Below are 17,461 nucleotides of genomic sequence, written 5' to 3'. Positions count from 1 at the left end.
AGAAGGATTTTGAAAACGGTTTTTTGTGTTTCTCTCTCCTTCTTATATTATTTTATTAATTTTTAATAAAACAATTTAGAGTAACGGTTTGAGCAACGGCCGCTAATGATGGCCTTAGTTACCCGTTCTAAACAATTAAGTCGGTATATTATAGACTTCACTTAACATATAGTATACATTTTTAAAAACAAACTGATGAAAATGATGTCCTCTAACTTTAGGATTTAATACAAGATTGAACAAAAAAGAATGGCTTCATGCTTACACTAATTATGGTTGTTAATTATATAAAAGAGCATGAAATACTAAAATATAATTTATAATTTTTGAATAGATAGGAAATTAGATCCTGATATATGGTGATTCACTAGTTTCGAATCAAATTCGTTGCATAGCCTAATAAAAATACCAATACTAGTTATGTTAGTGATCTAAAATTAGAACGGGATGTGTCATCAGTCATCTTCTTGACAGAATTATTCTACGTTGTAGAAAGATAAGGTGACCTGGCACCAATCAATCCTTCATTGGCTACTCGAGCATATCTTTCGAAATTAAGGATACCACTAAACCTTTATATCCTTATACATATATATAATTATATATATATATATATATGTATTATTTAGAAAGAAAAAAAAAATCTTTCTAAACTGAAAATTGAAGCTTCTTAGCCTCATATGCATTAGATCGCTCAACAGCTGGATCGAAAAATATCCGAGGGAAAGCTAAGATAAGAAAAGTAAAAAGTAAAGGTAGAAACTATATATGAAGAATGGATATATATATATATTTTTTTTTTGGTCCAACATGAAGAATGGATATATTTAACAATCTATTTTACGAACCTTATATAATTATTCTTAATATGAAGGTTTCTTGAAAAAGCTTGGGTACAAACATGTTTAATTTGATCAAGAACAACTCTAAGATAGACTACTCACAGATTAATCTAACTGATATATGTTCAGAGTGGATAAAAAAGAAAAGAAATATGTGGTCGTCGTAACTCGTAAACAAAATCAATCAACAAATTTTTCAATAAAAAGTTGAGCAACACGCACAGGAGCCACTGGATTGCAAAAAGTTAGAATTAGTTAACTCGAAAGATTAAGAGATTCCTGACGTCTAGAGATATCAGCACATACATATAAAAACAGTTGTGATGGAAACTTTATGGTTGAATCAAGTTGGGTTAGCTAACGTGAACACATGAATGGAATAATCTTTGAAAAGTGTATCTCGGAAGCCTCTAGAAATAATATATAACTACTTCTATGTTGGTTTTGTGGATGTTGACACGAGCAAATGGTGCTGACATAAGATGCATGAGAACAATTAATATCAGTATGGTTGTGTGGGTGCCATATTTGTAACGACCATGAACGAGAGTTTTTTTGTGGAATGGGGCATGGATATGGGGTTTGACATCTATCCATACCGGCAGAAAAACACTGGCTCTTTCTGGTTTAGGTTATGATATGATGTGACCTTCTTTGGAATTGTGACATATAGTACTACAAAAAAGAAAACCAATATGGATTTGAGCTATAACCAATGATTGCTGACATTTTTTTATCACTATTTCTTCTTAATATAGCACAAATACTCTTTATCCAGTACAATAAGTTAAAATCGTTAAAATCGGTCGCAAAGTAATTAATTGTTGGATTAACGAAATATTTTTGCCATAACAACTTTCAAACCCTATATTAATACAACAAGAACTCTTCATATAATCTCTTAAATTCATTTATCTTCAAGTAATCAAAGTATATATCTATATAATAACTATAAAATGCACGAGCAAAGCATGTAGTATAAATTAAATTACTGTATATATATATATATATAGAGATGTCAGCTTATGATGGACCTAAAACGGTAAGTAAAAAGAGGAACAAAAAGACTAAAAGTCTAATACCTTGGGTTTGTGTGTGTTGATTGTTACGTTGAAGAGAATGAGGAGTGAGTGAGTGTGGCTTGGCATCATCTCCCACGAGGGCCTTCGCTCCCACTTCCCTTATTTCCTCATCATGTCTCTCTTTTCACATTCATTTGTGCTTTGTATGCCACTTTTTGTCCATATATATATCTTTCCACAAATTTATACTATATTTTATAGAATATTGCATTATCACAAAATTATTGATAGAAGCAGAATCTGATGATGTTGAAACTAGTCATTATCACATTGCATATGTAAACGAGAGAACCAAAGGATCTATAAAAAAAAAAGAGGAAATAATTGAATAGGGAAAATGACATTCAACATATAGGAGATAGTAGTAAATTATTTCGAAAACTGTAACCGAGGATTTCCGGCTGAAATTGAAATTAATCGCTTTTCTCAGTCCGTGAGTTTTGCAGTTACAAAAAAAAAGCATCCAAACTTTACTGGTTTGATTGCATATCTCTCTAATGCAATGAGTATCATATCTTTCGTCAAAATGTGGTATTGAAAAAAATTATTCTATAAACTAACCTACCATTAAAATAATATAAAATTACCATATTTTAACCCGAGATATTCATAGGTTTTGATGTTTAATAATAATTAAAAATATAAATATCAATTAGGCAGAAGCAAAGGTAAAAAAAAAAACTAAATAGGCCCTAATTAATTGCCTCCGACAAAAAGAGAGGTAAGGAGGACCAGTAAGTATTAATAGTCACGTGACACCACGTGACCATAACGCCTTTGGCTTTTCTGCTGGAACAAACATATATAAAAAGAAGAATAATCAAAACTTATATTTTATCTCACTAAAAAATTAACAATATTAAAGGCAGCTTTTTATATTTGTCAAAACTTAAAAGTATAACTGAATCAAATTTATTTCAAAAATGTTTTATGCTTTAGAAAAAAACATACACTGTTCTGAATTTTCTGGTGTATCCAGGTTGATATACACATATCTCAAATGTAGTTAAGGCCACACAAATGTTATTTAATTAAAATGAATTATTTAATTTTTTTTAACTCTCATATATATTATATATACCAATTATTTTACATATATATCTATATATAAAATAATAACAACGATTTCATTATATATAACTCTCATATATAATATATATAGCAATTATTTTACATATATATTTATATATAATATTAAATATTTTTAGGTTTTTCATTTTGTTAACTCATAATAACAACGATTTTGTGGCATTTACTGATATCGAAAACTCTGAAACTAACATATGATGACACTTGTAATTATCCGATCATGCATTCCAAAGACACCGACATTTTTTCAATTAATCGTTTGATATATGTTCATATTTCCATCTTTTTCTTCTATCATCTTAGAAATTATAAAAGTATTGTAAGTGTCATGACCATTAAGTGTAATAATAAGATGGGTAACTAAACCCTTTATATAAAAAAGGTTGGAGTTAACTAAGCGATGCTACGTCAGGTTGAGCTCATGCAAACTAGAAGAAGTCTTGCCGTATTTGAATTCCATACATATTAATTAATTTTACAATAAGAATTAACTAATTTTTGTGGAATCTTACCAAATTTATATTCTGTTACTTAAAGGAAATAACTAAATTAACCACACACAAATATAATTAAGAAGAAGGTTTCCAGAATGAAAACTAATCCTTCATCCCTAGCTAGCATGTGGTAGACTCAAACTAAAATAATTGTCCCATACTATATTTTTTTCTATCTTCTTGCATACAGGAATAAGTTTAACATTCTTTCAGTTAATTTCCTTAGTAAAGATACGGATTTCTTACGTCGCAAATATGACGATCAAATAGTGTTTTATAGTTCAAATAATATATATAACTACGCACGTCTATATACTATCGAATCAGAATAATAACTTTGGTTTTATGGAATTTGAGTTATTATTCTCTTGCGTCCAAAAATGATAAATAATTTGTTGATAGATAAGATTCTTCCTTTTCGAGAATTCGGGAATTTTACATTTATTATATATAAATATATTACATAATAATATAATTGTCAGTATCTATACACCCCTTTACTGACATATATATATATAGCGCCATCTACACAGTTTGCTTCTCCTCACCAAAACTAACAAACTCATTTTTGAAGATAAAAATCACACCCACAAAAACAAAAAACAAAAAACCCTAGCAAGATCTCTTAAATCATAATATATAACAACATCAACAATGTCTGGTGTGTGGGTGTTCAATAAGAACGGAGTGATGAGGCTGGTGGAGAATCCTTACAACCAATCCACCGGAGATTCGTCGGAATCTTCGTCTTCCGGCGGTAGCCAGCAGCAGAGAATGAGGAGGAAGATTCTCGTCCATCTTCCGACCAGCGAGGTTGTCTCTTCGTACGGATCACTAGAGAAGATCTTGAAGAATCTTGGGTGGGAGAGGTACTACGATGGAGACAACACCGATCACCTGCTCCAGTTCCACAAGAGAACGTCGATCGATCTCATATCTCTCCCTCGCGACTTCTCCAAGTTTAACTCTATTCATATGTATGATATCGTCGTCAAGAACCCTAACGTCTTCCATGTCCGAGACATGTAGTTGTCCATCATCAAAAAAGAACTGGTTCAATTTGATTTTCCAACAATCCACGCTGATATATCTACCATGTATATATTATGCAGGTCCTTGCGTAATTTGCTTTTTTTTTTTTTTTGGTTTATTTTGATTTCTATGCATTTAATGTATTTTGTCCTGTTGGTCGATTTGGGGTGGGTTCAAACTAGAGCCAATTTAATAACTTGTACTATCATTTTGTTACTTGAAAGAACATGTATTATATTTTAAAGTGTGATTTGTATGAACATGTATCATATTGTCAAGTGCTCATAACTCAGATATATGGAATGGTAAAGAATATATCAAAGTTTTCTTTGATAAAAAGAATAAATCAAAACTGAATGTTAATTATATGATACGACATGTTTGATTTGGTCCATGATTAGCATTCAGATATGTAAATACCTGATAAGTTACTAAATTTGATATTTCAAAAAGAAACTGATATATACATGTACAGAGCATAGTTTAATTAGCCGTTTTCAATTTGTTTAAAAGTATTTTTTTTATATAAGGGATTAGACCCTTTTCCATGAATACAAGCCATATATTTTGGTATATTGTTGAAATATGTTTTGTAGGTCCGTAAAAAACAAGTCAAAATTGATTACATTTTACAGAAAAACTTACCGATCAAAGTTATATTTCCTGAAATCATTTACAATCGCTAGTTTTACTCTATTCATAATTGTTGTTTAAAATATAAGGAATAAAGTGAATTCTTTTTGTTTGATCACAACCGATGTATATAGGCCATTGTTCAACTACAGTCAGCAAAATTTTGCAAATCAATTCGATTCGAATACACAAAATTAATTAAAATTGATATACAAAATATACAGTAGTATCTGGTTATACAGAATGATAAATTTCCAAAAAGTACGACCAAAGAAATCTAAAGAAGGAAAGTCAAAAGGTGTTTATCCAATTAGAGAGAAGGGCCCCCAAAGGTTTTGGAAGAGAAAAAGACTTAAAACGGATAAAATAAAATGATGGGCACACGTGACCTTCCCAACTTTTCTACCCAACTTTTCCACGTGTTTACTCCCCATTGCTTACTTGCCCACTTCATCGCAGAATTATATGATGGGCGCACGTGACACCTTAAAACTTTTTTAACAACGGAATGTGGGCACACGTGTCGATTCCCCATTGCCCATATTACCCCCACTTTGTCACTTCTTTTTCCATGTCGATCGAACATATTAACTTCCTTTTCTTTCTTTCTCCCAAATAAATTCGCACATATCTTTTTTTTTTTTTTTCCTTCTTCTCACAGTCGCATAGAGTCTTTTTATATTCGGGACCTCTTTCATTATTAGAAATTTATTACTACAGTTTGTTTGATTTTGATTTTCATTTTTTTTTCCTGACAGTATGGGCCCAAGATTCTGGATAGCTTGATGTCAATAGAAAATAAATAATGAAATTTTTTTGGGTTTTCTTTATTTGCTCATGATGAGTCATGATAATCATCATTTATTTCGTGTTTTATATCACTTGTTGCCATACATACAAATTTCCTGAATGCATATTTCGTTGGAGTATTAATAACATACATTGATCGTGTCGCCGAAAATAAGGAAATGGTCGACTCGTCCAGTCCAGTCCAGTCCAGTCCAGACAGTACATAGCATTTTCTTTACACAAGACAGTACTAATTAATGTTTTGTGATAAGGTATCTTATCTGATTTGGATGACGAATCATTTTCCCGAGCCAGGCACGTAAAGATTTTGTTTGGAACGTCTGAATCAAGAAGGCATCATAGTGAATCTAATACAATCAAAGACCGAAGCTGAACAATGGAACAAAGCAAACTGTACAAAGATATATATATATATATATATATATATATATATATATATGCTGATTTATAGCAAGAAATTAAACTTAATTCTTATGATCATAGATGCAAGTACTAGACAATTTCTACACTATTTAATATTAAAAGTAGGAAATGACTTCATGATATATAATTATATATGGTGGTGGATCATGGCTTACCAAAGTACCATGCATGAAGTGATATGGTGGTGAATCGAGTGGCCACCATCCCTGCTCTCCTTTAAAGCCCAGCAAGGATAGCTTGTGTTTTGAGCGACAATTTTGTAAAAGTAGGTGTGTTGAGCTCTCTCAACTATATATTAATTCAGCTTCATAATCAACAAGACGACGGAGCTTAAATTTTGCACATATTAATTGTAATGCCCAGCTCGGCCTAAATTCTAAAAGTTGCATTTATGAATATTAATGTAGATGTTTTTTTTTTTTTTTTTTTTTTTTGTATTTTGTACACTACTGTATTTGTTTTGTAGTTTGACAAACGCAAATACCAAACACAAACGGAAGTTATTTTTCCGTTTACAAGTAACAAAAAAAAAAAGCTTAAATTTGGGGCCATGAATGATAGACACATAGAGGGAAACAATGAAAACATAAAAACAATATCTGAATATTATTGAATGATGATCAGACACACGATTCCTGATATTTGAACTGATATGCTTTGTTTACAAGTCCAGTGAAAGCAAAGAAGTCTTGCAAAGTTATCATTGACCTTCTTGAGGACTAATTAATGACAAGAGATACCTAAGACAAATGGCGCCACACTTTGTAGTCGTGGTTGGATGGTATTATGATGACTTCATGTTCGTGTATAATCGTATTCTATTTCTTAATTTACAAAATATTTTCTTTAATTTAAACCGATAAGTATATTTGAAATATGATGGAAATATTTGGTAAATTTCTTTGTCAACTTGTAGTAGTCTTCCATGGTTTTAATCATTCGTTTTATACCATACGAATATGTATTCTTATTTGCTAAAACGTTGCACCTTTCTTGGCCACATACAAGAAACAAGTTTTGGGGTCGTTTTGCTAGAGATTACATATGTTGTGGCAGTCGATTTATTATATTTTTGGTAATTATAAATTATTTTAGTTTTTGTCCAACGGAAACATATCCACTTCTTCTTTCGATCATCATCATCCTCCCTCCGTACATCGCTGCTGATCCATGGAGTCAATTCACTGCAATAGTTTGATAAACCCTAATTTCTCCTTAAACCAGCGTCGTCGGAGAAAAAATCGCGCGGTTCTTGATCGGAGAGATGCTCTATCGCGTAGTCTAGTTTCTATCGACGCCGTGGAGTTGCGGCGGAGCAGGACGTTCTCGGCTGTACGGACTTCTAATTTTACCGTTAGAGCGGCGGCGTCGACTGGTGTTGGCGGCCGGAATTCTACGGACGCTTCGATAATGACAACGGCAATGAGCGGGGTGGATAGGGTTGGGAAATCGAGTTCCGCGCTTGAGCAGCTTGATATCGAGAGAGGCGTTTGCGTTCCCTTCCGAAAGTATTCTCCGGAGACTGTATGATTATTGCTTCTAGTTCGATTTTGCGCAAATAGTTTCAGCCAATTTCATTTGTTTTATCTCTTTTGCAATTTTGTTGAATTCACTTAATTTGAGCTGCTTAGACTTGTTTATCGTCTTGGATTTGATTGGTACTGTCCTTATAAGGATTCTTGAATGGTGTTGTTGTGATCAGGTGAGGAGTAAAGTTCTGGAATCAAGAGGATCAGTGGTCTCTCTTGCTTCAAGGGGTGTGGAGATTGTTTGGACTCTTGGGTTGTATTGGTCTACTTTAATGTATGATTTTATGGTTGGAAGGGATGAGGAAGTTGTCCCCTTCCGTGCTCGTCAGCTTAGGAACCTGTTGTGCAACTTGGGGCCTTCGTTTATTAAAGCTGGTCAGGTATGTTGATCTATGTTATTGTGAGGACTTTTATTGCTTTATCGGGGATTTCGACTTACATATCTTTACATGGGGGTAGGTTTTGGCGAATAGGCCTGATATCATCCGTGAAGACTACATGAACGAGCTCTGCATACTCCAAGATGATGTTCCTCCATTCCCTAACGAGGTAAAAATCTTATCTTTTTTTGAGGGATTTGTAGAGCCAGGTATTTCTCTTGTTATCATGTGCCATCGTGTGGTGAAGCTAAGTGCTGAAGGACTTTGTAGGTTGCTTTCAATATCATCGAGGAAGAGTTAGGCCAACCTCTTGAGGCCCTATTTAGCCAAATTTCTTCACAAACAATAGCGGCTGCAAGCTTGGGCCAAGTTTATCGAGCTACTCTACGTGCCACTGGAGAGGATGTTGCAATCAAGGTTTTTTTTTTTAATTGAAAAAATCTCTTTGGCTGTAGAGTTTATCTTCTTTGAAAGTTGTGATATGTCATACAGGCTTATCAAACTGAAAACTGTTTTAAAGTTTGGGTTTGACATCTATGTTATTATATATACAGGTGCAGCGACCTCAAATAGAGCCCATAATTTACCGGGATCTCTTTCTTTTTCGAACCCTCGCCTCATTCTTAAATGGCTTCAGTATACAGAAACTGGGTTGCAACGCAGAGCTAATAGTTGATGAATTTGGAGAAAAGCTTTTGGAGGAGCTTGACTATACATTGGTATCTCATATAACTGTCAATTTGACTCTATGCTTTTCTTTTGTTTTGATGATCTGAAAAATGAGTCTTTCTATAATCCCGGTTAACCGTAAGTTCTTGCCTACAGGAAGCCAGAAACATTGAAGACTTTCTGGAGAACTTCAAAGATGACCCCACTGTCAAAATTCCTCGAGTATACAAGAATCTTTGTGGTCCACGGGTTTTGGTAATGGAATGGATCGATGGTATTCGGTGCACTGACCCACAGGTAATGACTTTCAAATAGGGGCCAACCATATATATTCCTTTATACCTTTCTAAAAAGTCAAAATACAGTATACTCTGAGTACTGACTTTTACTAATTGTACTCAGGCCATCAAAGATGCGGGTATCGATTTAAATGGATTCTTGACTGTTGGCGTGAGTGCTGCTCTAAGGCAGCTGTTGGAATTTGGATTGTTCCATGGAGATCCACATCCTGGAAATATCTTTGCAATGCAGGATGGGCGTATTGCTTATGTGGACTTTGGTAATGTTGCTGTACTGAGTCAGGTAATTTAAGTTTAATGGTTTCGAGGTATCTAATAACCTTAGTAACTAGCGACTTTGTCATTCACAGTCTAAACAAAATCCTTACTTTTTTTACTCAGCAAAACAAGCAAATTTTGATTGATGCTGTTGTTCATGCGGTTAATGAGGACTATGGGGAGATGGCAAATGATTTCACTAGGCTCGGATTCTTGGCCAAGGAAACAGATGTTTCTCCTATCGTTCCAGCTTTAGAAGCCATCTGGCAGAATTCTGCGGGGAAAGGACTTGCAGATTTCAATTTTCGAAGTGTTACAGGTACTTGATATATTGCTTTCCTCAAACAAATTTGTTTTCTTTACTGAGCACCCCTTTCACATTTGAAGAAACGGTGTCACGTTTTTGTTGCAGGCCAATTCAACAAGCTTGTGTACGACTTCCCTATCCGTATCCCGGAGCGGTTCTCTCTTGTTATTCGTTCTCTGCTTACGCAGGAGGGTATCTGTTTCACGCTGAAGCCTGATTTTAAATTTTTAGAGGTGAAGCCACGATTATTTTTTTGATTTTTCTTTTCAGATTTGATTGAGCTGACATATAAATCCTGAAGTGAGCAGATACTAGCTATTTTTTTCACTCATAGTTCCCTTTCCATACTAAAAGCTAACTTCTGTTATATAGGTTGCTTATCCATATGTAGCAAAACGGCTTTTAACGGATCCAAATCCTGCACTTCGGGAACGCTTGATACAGGTTAAATTGATAATTCTGATTTTGTTTCATATATGATATGTTGAATTGTTATCCGCATCAGCTGAAATCAAAGCGCTTGTTACCACCTGTCAGGTTCTATTCAAAGATGGTGTTTTCCAATGGAAAAGGCTGGAAAACCTTTTATCACTGGCAAAGGAAAACGTCGCCAAAATGAGTAGCAATCCTAATCTACGAGTAGAGCGTATGTAAGTAACCGAGTTTTATATAAGCGTTGCTCCTAAATTCTCACTTGTTAACCCTGTGAAGCTTGAATTCTAAATCCATAGTTTACTCATAAAACTTACAGGGAAAGTAAGCTTGACTTGACAGATACCATTAAGGACGGAGCTCGTCTTTTCCTCCTTGATGAAGGCATCCGCAGGAAACTTATTCTTGCACTCACAGAGGACTCGAAGCTTCACGTAGAAGAGGTTCATACATCAAACATCAGCAGAGTTATATATCTGTAGCATTTATCATCTCCATTGACAATCTAAAGCAGTAAAATTACTTTGGTTCTTGCAGCTTGCGGACGTATACAGATTGGTTGAAGACGAAGTGCATATTCCCACACTCGCCATGGAAGTTGTGCGAGGTAAATTTTTTTCTCCTTTCATCTATCATCCAAATAATGAAGGTTTTTTGCACCAATAATGTCGTATGGATTGGAGAGATAAGACAAGACAATCTCAGATATGCATTGTTAACTTAACAAGACATCATGAAAGCATTTGTTTTTCTCTTGAGATTTTCAACCTCTCATATCACTTGACCGTCGACGTTCTTGATAGACATGGGAATCTTACTTCCAAGTAGTTTTGTATGATTCTGAGAATCTCGTACCTTTTTGTTTTAAATGCAGATTTACCAAATGTATTTCGAGATTTCGTGCTGTCATGGAGCAACTCGGTTTTATCCGACAGATGATATGATGATAGGCTTCTCAATTACATTTTTTGTTGTGGGATCTGTTAAAGAGGAAAGAGGTAATATAGCCAGGGAGAAAACGTAGATTAATAGGGATTAATCTTCGGTGGGATACATGTGATTAAGTAACTTAATACACCACAATACATACATGTAAATGTAATTATATATAAAAAGCACACAGAAACTTCACTTCACACTGTCCTCTCTTTAGGCTTTGACGTTGTCTAATGTAATGTGATATCTAAAGATTTTATGGACGTCATCAAATCAAAGCTGTAGTGTTCTCACACAACACTGTTATGTGCTATGTGCATCGCATACCATGTTATACAATATGCAATCCAATGTCATTATCCGGTTCTGTAATCGGCATGAAAATTACTTATTTGACCCCCAACAAAAAAAAAAGAGGAAAAAATCTAGTGGCGCCAAAATTTCACTTAGATTTAGTTTAGGTTAACAAATTTTCGATTGGCGCCAAAATCCCCAGAAGATGAGGGGAGAAAAAGAAACCTGAGAAGAAGGATTCATCGAACTCAAACAATGCAAGCTAAAATCAATACTTTCTTCAAGCCCTCTTCATCTTCTTCTTCGTCTACTATCGCCGCCTCAGTAACAACATCAGAAGACGCAGACGATGGTTTAACCGTCTGGGAGCAAAATCGGAATGTCATCGTCAATACATACCAGCGCCGATCTGCGATTCCCGATAGGTAAGCAAATCAATCATCTTTTGGGTTTTTAAAGGCAAATCCTTTTGAGATTCTTTGGGTTATCTGTTTAGGGTGCTAATTAATAAAGCGTGTCTCTTAATTTTGGGTATTTAGAAGTGAAGTGCTTAAGAAAGGATCTTCTTCTTCTTCTTCTTCTTCCTCTTGTGCACCTAAGAACCTGAAAAAGAAGCGGAGTTATACCCAATTTTACTTAGAGTTGGGGCAATCCGATTTCCTTCTCAGACATTGCGATGTGTGTGGAGTTAAGTATGCTCCTGGAGATGAATCAGATGAGAAGAACCATCGTGATTTTCACAAGGTTTTTATGAATGGAATCCCTTTTAAGGTTTGGATGCTCTGTCACTGTACTGTTGAAAGACGTATGTTTTCATTGACTATTGTAGAGAGGGTATTTGATTCAAAGTGTTGGGCTTTTTAATTGGTCTCAGGGTTGGCTAAACGAGAAAGCCTTCACAATGCCTTCATTCAACAAGAGCCGCATTGTTATGGTTTCTGAAAATGATTCCCCTGCACACAGAAACAAGGTTCTTTTTTTTATTTTTTCCCATATATTCAACTTGCGCTGTTTATATGTTACTGGGTTCTTCATATTTTGAGGATCTAATGGGTTGCAGGTGCAAGAGGTTGTGAAAATGATGGAGGTTGAGCTAGGTGAGGATTGGATTCTTCACCAACATTGTAAGGTAAATGACCCTGTATCTATCCACGTCTTCTTTACTGACATTTTCAATTAAGTTCCATAGCTCATAAGCCAACTATGATGATCTGATACAAAACTTATTGGGAATACTTGCTTTACTTTTTGCCACATTTAAAGGAGGAAGAATCTTCAACTTTATTGTGATTCTTTCCATTTCTGTGACTAGCACTGGGAATTAACACAAGAAATTTCATTTTGAGAGATAGAAAAGACTTTCTTCGATTTCTTTGATGATCTCATTCAGTAAATTCACTAGAGAGAAGATATAGCCCAACTGTTTTCAATAGCTTCCAATTACTTACTCAGTTGTTTCAAGAACTACCTTGTTATGTGTAGCCTCCAATTACTTACTCAGTTGTTTCAAGAACTACCTTTTTATGTGTAGCCTCCAATTACTTACTCAGTTGTTTCAAGAACTACCTTTTTATGTGTAGCCTCCAATTACTTACTCAGTTGTTTCAAGAACTACCTTGTTATGTGTAGGTTTATCTATTCGTTTCCTCTCAGAGGATCTCTGGATGTCTAGTTGCAGAACCAATTAAAGAAGCATTCAAGCTTATAGCTCCTCCTGATGATGAAAGACAGTTAAAGAAACAGACCTCCTCCTCGCCTTCAACCTCCATCCAGTTTGGAAACGTTGTGCTACAAAGAGAGGTATTAAAAAGATGTCGAGCTTCAGATGATAGAGTAGATAATGGAGCAATTGTATGTGAAGAAGAAGCTAAACCAGCTATCTGTGGAATTAGAGCGATTTGGGTCTCACCTTCTAACAGAAGAAAAGGCATAGCCACACAGTTAATTGATACCACGAGGTAAAGAACTCGAGCCAACCTCGTGAAAACTTTTCTCATTTGTTAATATTCTTAACATGGTGGTGACATTTTTGTTTGTTTTGTATGAAAAAACGCAGGGAAAGCTTTTGCAACAATGGGTGCACGTTGGAGAAATCCCAGTTAGCATTTTCACAACCAAGCTCCATGGGAAGATCTTTTGGCTTTAGTTATTTTGGAACTTCTTCATTCTTAGTTTATAAAGCTCCATAGGAAGATATTCAGAGCCATACTTTTTTTTGTCTGTCACATAACCTTTACATATTATTAATATATATTATCAAGTTGGTAAATATTGGCTCATTACAAACAAGAAGAGCAACACATTCTTTTAGTTTTCGAGAAGGTTTAGAATACCATATACCTGTGATCTGTTTAGAAGACCTCATACCTGTGATATGTTTCTTTGGCTAAAAAGACTGAAGACTTAACAATGTCTTTGTCCAAAAACTCTTTAAGCCGTGGGTACTAAAACCAATCAAACCAAAGATGTTTCCCAATCTGATGATTTTTTAAATCCGTGGGTAACTAGAACCAATCCAACCTAATTGTTATGTTTCTCAGTTTCAGTGTCACTGATGATTTTTATAAGCCTTGGGTAAAATAGCTTTTTTCCCCCCAATCTCAGTCACATAGACTGATGATTCTTTAAGTTTGGGTAAAAGGTATTTTTTTCTCCCAATCAGTCACAGAGACAAGATTTTGAAGTTGTGGGTACTAAAACCACTCCAAAGTGATATGCATCTTTGTCTAAAGACTGAAACAACAAACCAAACATGATCCATGTCTCGAGATTTCAAGCCGTGGGTACCATAAGGGATCAATGTTCGAATCGGTCTCAGACTAGTGATTAAAGCGGTGGGTACCATCTTCCTTCCACCAAAACGACACCTATCCTTTGTTTTTCCCAATTTAGTCTCTGTCTAAGACTGTAATGTATCTTTGTCTAAAGACAGAAACAACAAACCGAACAAGATCCATGTCTAAATATTTCATATTTCAAGCCGTGCGTAACATAAGGGATCAATGTTCGAATTGGTCTTAGTCTAAAGAGTAACGACTAATGTTTAAGGTCGTGGGTATCATATTACTCAGTCACATAGACCGATGATTTTTATAAGCTTTGGGTAAAAGTATTGAGTTTTCTCCCAGTCTCAGTCACAAAGACTGATGATTTTTTCAAGCCACGGGTAAAGGAATTGTATTTATCAATCTCAGACACATAGACTGCTGAATTTTTTCGAGCCATGGGTAAAGGGATCACAGTCACAAAGACTGATGATCTTTTTAAAGCTGTGGTAACCAAAACCAATCCAACCAAAGTGTTCTGATTCTTTTTCTAAAAGACTTCAACATCCAACCAAACATATTAGCCGTTCAGCCCTTGGTACTAAAACAGATCCAACCAGAGTGTATTAGCCGTTCAGCCCTTGCTAGGATGTTGGCTCAAATTATAAGGCTAAGAGCACACTTTCCAGATTTCTCACTTAAGACTATACGTCTAGACAATGCTGGTGAATTTACATCCCAAGCGTTTAATGATTATTGTATGTCCATAGGGTGAGTGTGGAACATCCTGTGGCACATGTCCATACACAAAACGGATTAGCTGAATCCTTCATTAAACGAATACAATTGATAGCTCGGCCATTGCTAATGAGGTCGAAGCTTCCTGTGTCAGCTTGGGGACACGCAGTCTTACATGCAGCAGAACTTATACGCATCAGGCCATCTAGTGAACACAAATATTCACCATCCCAACTATTATCGGGTCAAGAGCCAGACATATCCCATCTCAAAACATTTGGTTATACCGTTTATGTACCTATTGCTCCACCACAGAGAACTAAGATGGGACCTCAAAGGAGGATGGGAATATATGTTGGATATGAGTCTCCCACCATTATAAAGTATCTTGAGCCATTGACAGGAGATTTATTTAAGGCTAGATACGCGGACTGTCAATTCGTTGAGTCCGAATTCCCTATGTTAGGTGGTGAGACTAGCAAGCTGGTCAAGAAATTAACATGGAATCAAACATCCTTAAATTGGCAAGATCCTCGAACTCTAGCATGTAATAAGGAGGTTCAAAAGATTATTCATTTACAAAAGCTAGCTAATCAATTGCCAGATTCCTTTCCTGACCCAAAGAGAGTAACAAAATTGTACATACCAACTTGCAATGCACCAGTACGTATTGATGTTCAGAAGGAAAACAATAATCAAGTTGCTACAGAGTCTAAGGCCCGTTTGAAACGAGGTAGACCATTAGGTTCCAAAGATAAGAACCCTCGAAAATCTAAGAAAGGTGCAAATCAAACCGAGGTTAGGGAAAATGCAGAAAATACAAACATAGCCGCGGAAAAGCCTAAGGAACCAAGTGAGGTTTGGGACGCTGAACCTCAAGGTCCTGAAGGTATTGATAATAATAAGATCTCAATAAACTATATCATGTCTGGAATTCAATGGAAAAAGATGTCGACATTGATGATATATTTGCATACAAGGTAGCATTTGAGATAAATGAGGATCATGAACCCACATCTATATTAGAGTGCACTCAAAGCAAAGATTGGCTAAAATGGAAAGAAGCTATTGATGTGGAGTTAAACTCTTTGAAGAAGAGAAGTGTGTTTGGTCCGATCATAAGGGCAACACCTGAAATTAAACCAGTTGGACATAAGTGGGTCTTTGTAAGGAAGAGAAATGAGAATAATGAAATTGTGAGATATAAAGCACGGCTTGTAGCACAAGGATTCTCTCAAAGACTAGGAATAGATTATGAGGAGACTTACTCCCCTGTGATGGATGCAACGACTTTTAGATATCTAATAAGTCTGGCTGTAAGAGAAAAACTGGATTTGTGGTTAATGGATCTTGTAACTGCATACTTATATGGTCCACTGTATAATGAAATTTATATGAGATTACCAGAGGGTATTGAGCTCAAAGATAAGAGTGGTTCTCGAGAACAGTACTGCATAAGGCTAGACAAATCACTTTATGAACTGAAACAGAGTGGTCGAATGTGGTATAACCGATTAAGTGATTATTTAGCTAGAGAAGGCTATAAGAATGACCCAATCAGTCCATGTATATTCATAAAGAAGTTTGCAAACAAAGGATTTGTGATAATAGCAGTTTATGTGGATGATTTAAACATCCTTGGAACCTCTGGAGAAATTGCCCAAACAGTAGAGTATCTCAAGAAAAAATTTGAAATGAGAGACCTAGGCAAGACAAAATTCTGTTTGGAATTGCAGCTTGAGTACAGAAACAATGGGATCCTTGTGCATCAAAAGGCATATACAGAAAAGGTACTCAAGAGGTTTAATATGGACCAAGCTCACTCATTGACTAGCCCAATGGTTGTGAGAAGTATTGAAGTGAATAAAGATCCATTTGCTCCTAAGAAGGACAATGAAGAAGTTCTTGGTCCAGAAGTGCCTTACCTCAGTGCTATAGGAGCGTTAATGTTCTTGGCTAGCCACACTAGACTAGACATATGTTTTGCCGTGAACCTCGTAGAAAGATATAGCTCTTGTCCGACTATAAGGCACTGGAATGGTATTAAACATGTTCTGCGTTACCTACAAGGAACGACAGAATTTGGTTTATTTTATACTAACTATAACAAAGAAGGTTTAGTTGGTTTTGCTGATGCAGGTTATCTATCCGATCCACACTATGGTAAGTCACAAACAGGTTATGTGTTTACACACGGTGGTACTGCGATCTCATGGCGCTCTATGAAGCAAACTCTTGTGGCCACATCATCAAATCATGCGGAGATCCTAGCAATCCATGAAGCCAGCCGTGAGTGTGTTTGGTTGAGGTCCATGACTCAACATATTCGGACAGATAGTGGCATGATCGATGATAAGGAAGCAACGGTCATATACAAAGATAATACGGCCTGCATCGCACAGCTCAAGGGAGATCGGACGAAGCACATTCTACCAAAGTTCTTCTTCAC

At 35.5% G+C, this 17,461-nt stretch overlaps 3 protein-coding genes across 3 annotated transcripts; all 3 read left to right on the top strand.

Moving 5' to 3' along the window:
* The first annotated feature begins 4,057 nt into the window (after positions 1–4,057).
* FLP1 (flowering-promoting factor-like protein) lies at positions 4,058–4,783 on the top strand. The gene has a single exon (XM_010449262.3). It carries the CDS (start codon positions 4,162–4,164, stop codon positions 4,534–4,536), a length of 375 nt encoding a protein of 124 aa, XP_010447564.1. The 5' UTR covers positions 4,058–4,161; the 3' UTR covers positions 4,537–4,783.
* A 2,534-nt stretch (positions 4,784–7,317) lies between these two features.
* On the top strand, positions 7,318–11,488 carry ACDO1 (Protein kinase superfamily protein). The gene is made up of 14 exons (XM_010449261.3): positions 7,318–7,929; positions 8,108–8,314; positions 8,394–8,483; positions 8,585–8,731; positions 8,869–9,033; positions 9,140–9,280; positions 9,386–9,565; positions 9,664–9,859; positions 9,953–10,080; positions 10,220–10,291; positions 10,385–10,497; positions 10,599–10,722; positions 10,817–10,886; positions 11,154–11,488. The coding sequence occupies exons 1-14, from the start codon at positions 7,576–7,578 to the stop codon at positions 11,216–11,218; spliced, it is 2,052 nt and encodes a 683-aa protein (XP_010447563.1). The 5' UTR covers positions 7,318–7,575; the 3' UTR covers positions 11,219–11,488.
* A 117-nt stretch (positions 11,489–11,605) lies between these two features.
* On the top strand, positions 11,606–13,778 carry CTF7 (protein). Its single transcript, XM_010449260.2, has 6 exons — positions 11,606–11,934; positions 12,049–12,280; positions 12,384–12,479; positions 12,570–12,638; positions 13,139–13,467; positions 13,566–13,778. Exons 1-6 carry the CDS (start codon positions 11,765–11,767, stop codon positions 13,696–13,698), a joined length of 1,029 nt encoding a protein of 342 aa, XP_010447562.1. The 5' UTR covers positions 11,606–11,764; the 3' UTR covers positions 13,699–13,778.
* Positions 13,779–17,461: the final 3,683 nt, after the last annotated feature.

Source organism: Camelina sativa, chromosome 12, assembly GCF_030686135.1.
Source record: "Camelina sativa cultivar CO46 ecotype springtype chromosome 12, ASM3068613v1".
NCBI lineage: Eukaryota > Viridiplantae > Streptophyta > Magnoliopsida > Brassicales > Brassicaceae > Camelina > Camelina sativa.
The sequence above is the reverse complement of the archived record's forward strand: the minus strand, read 5'-3'. Positions and strand labels throughout refer to the sequence as shown.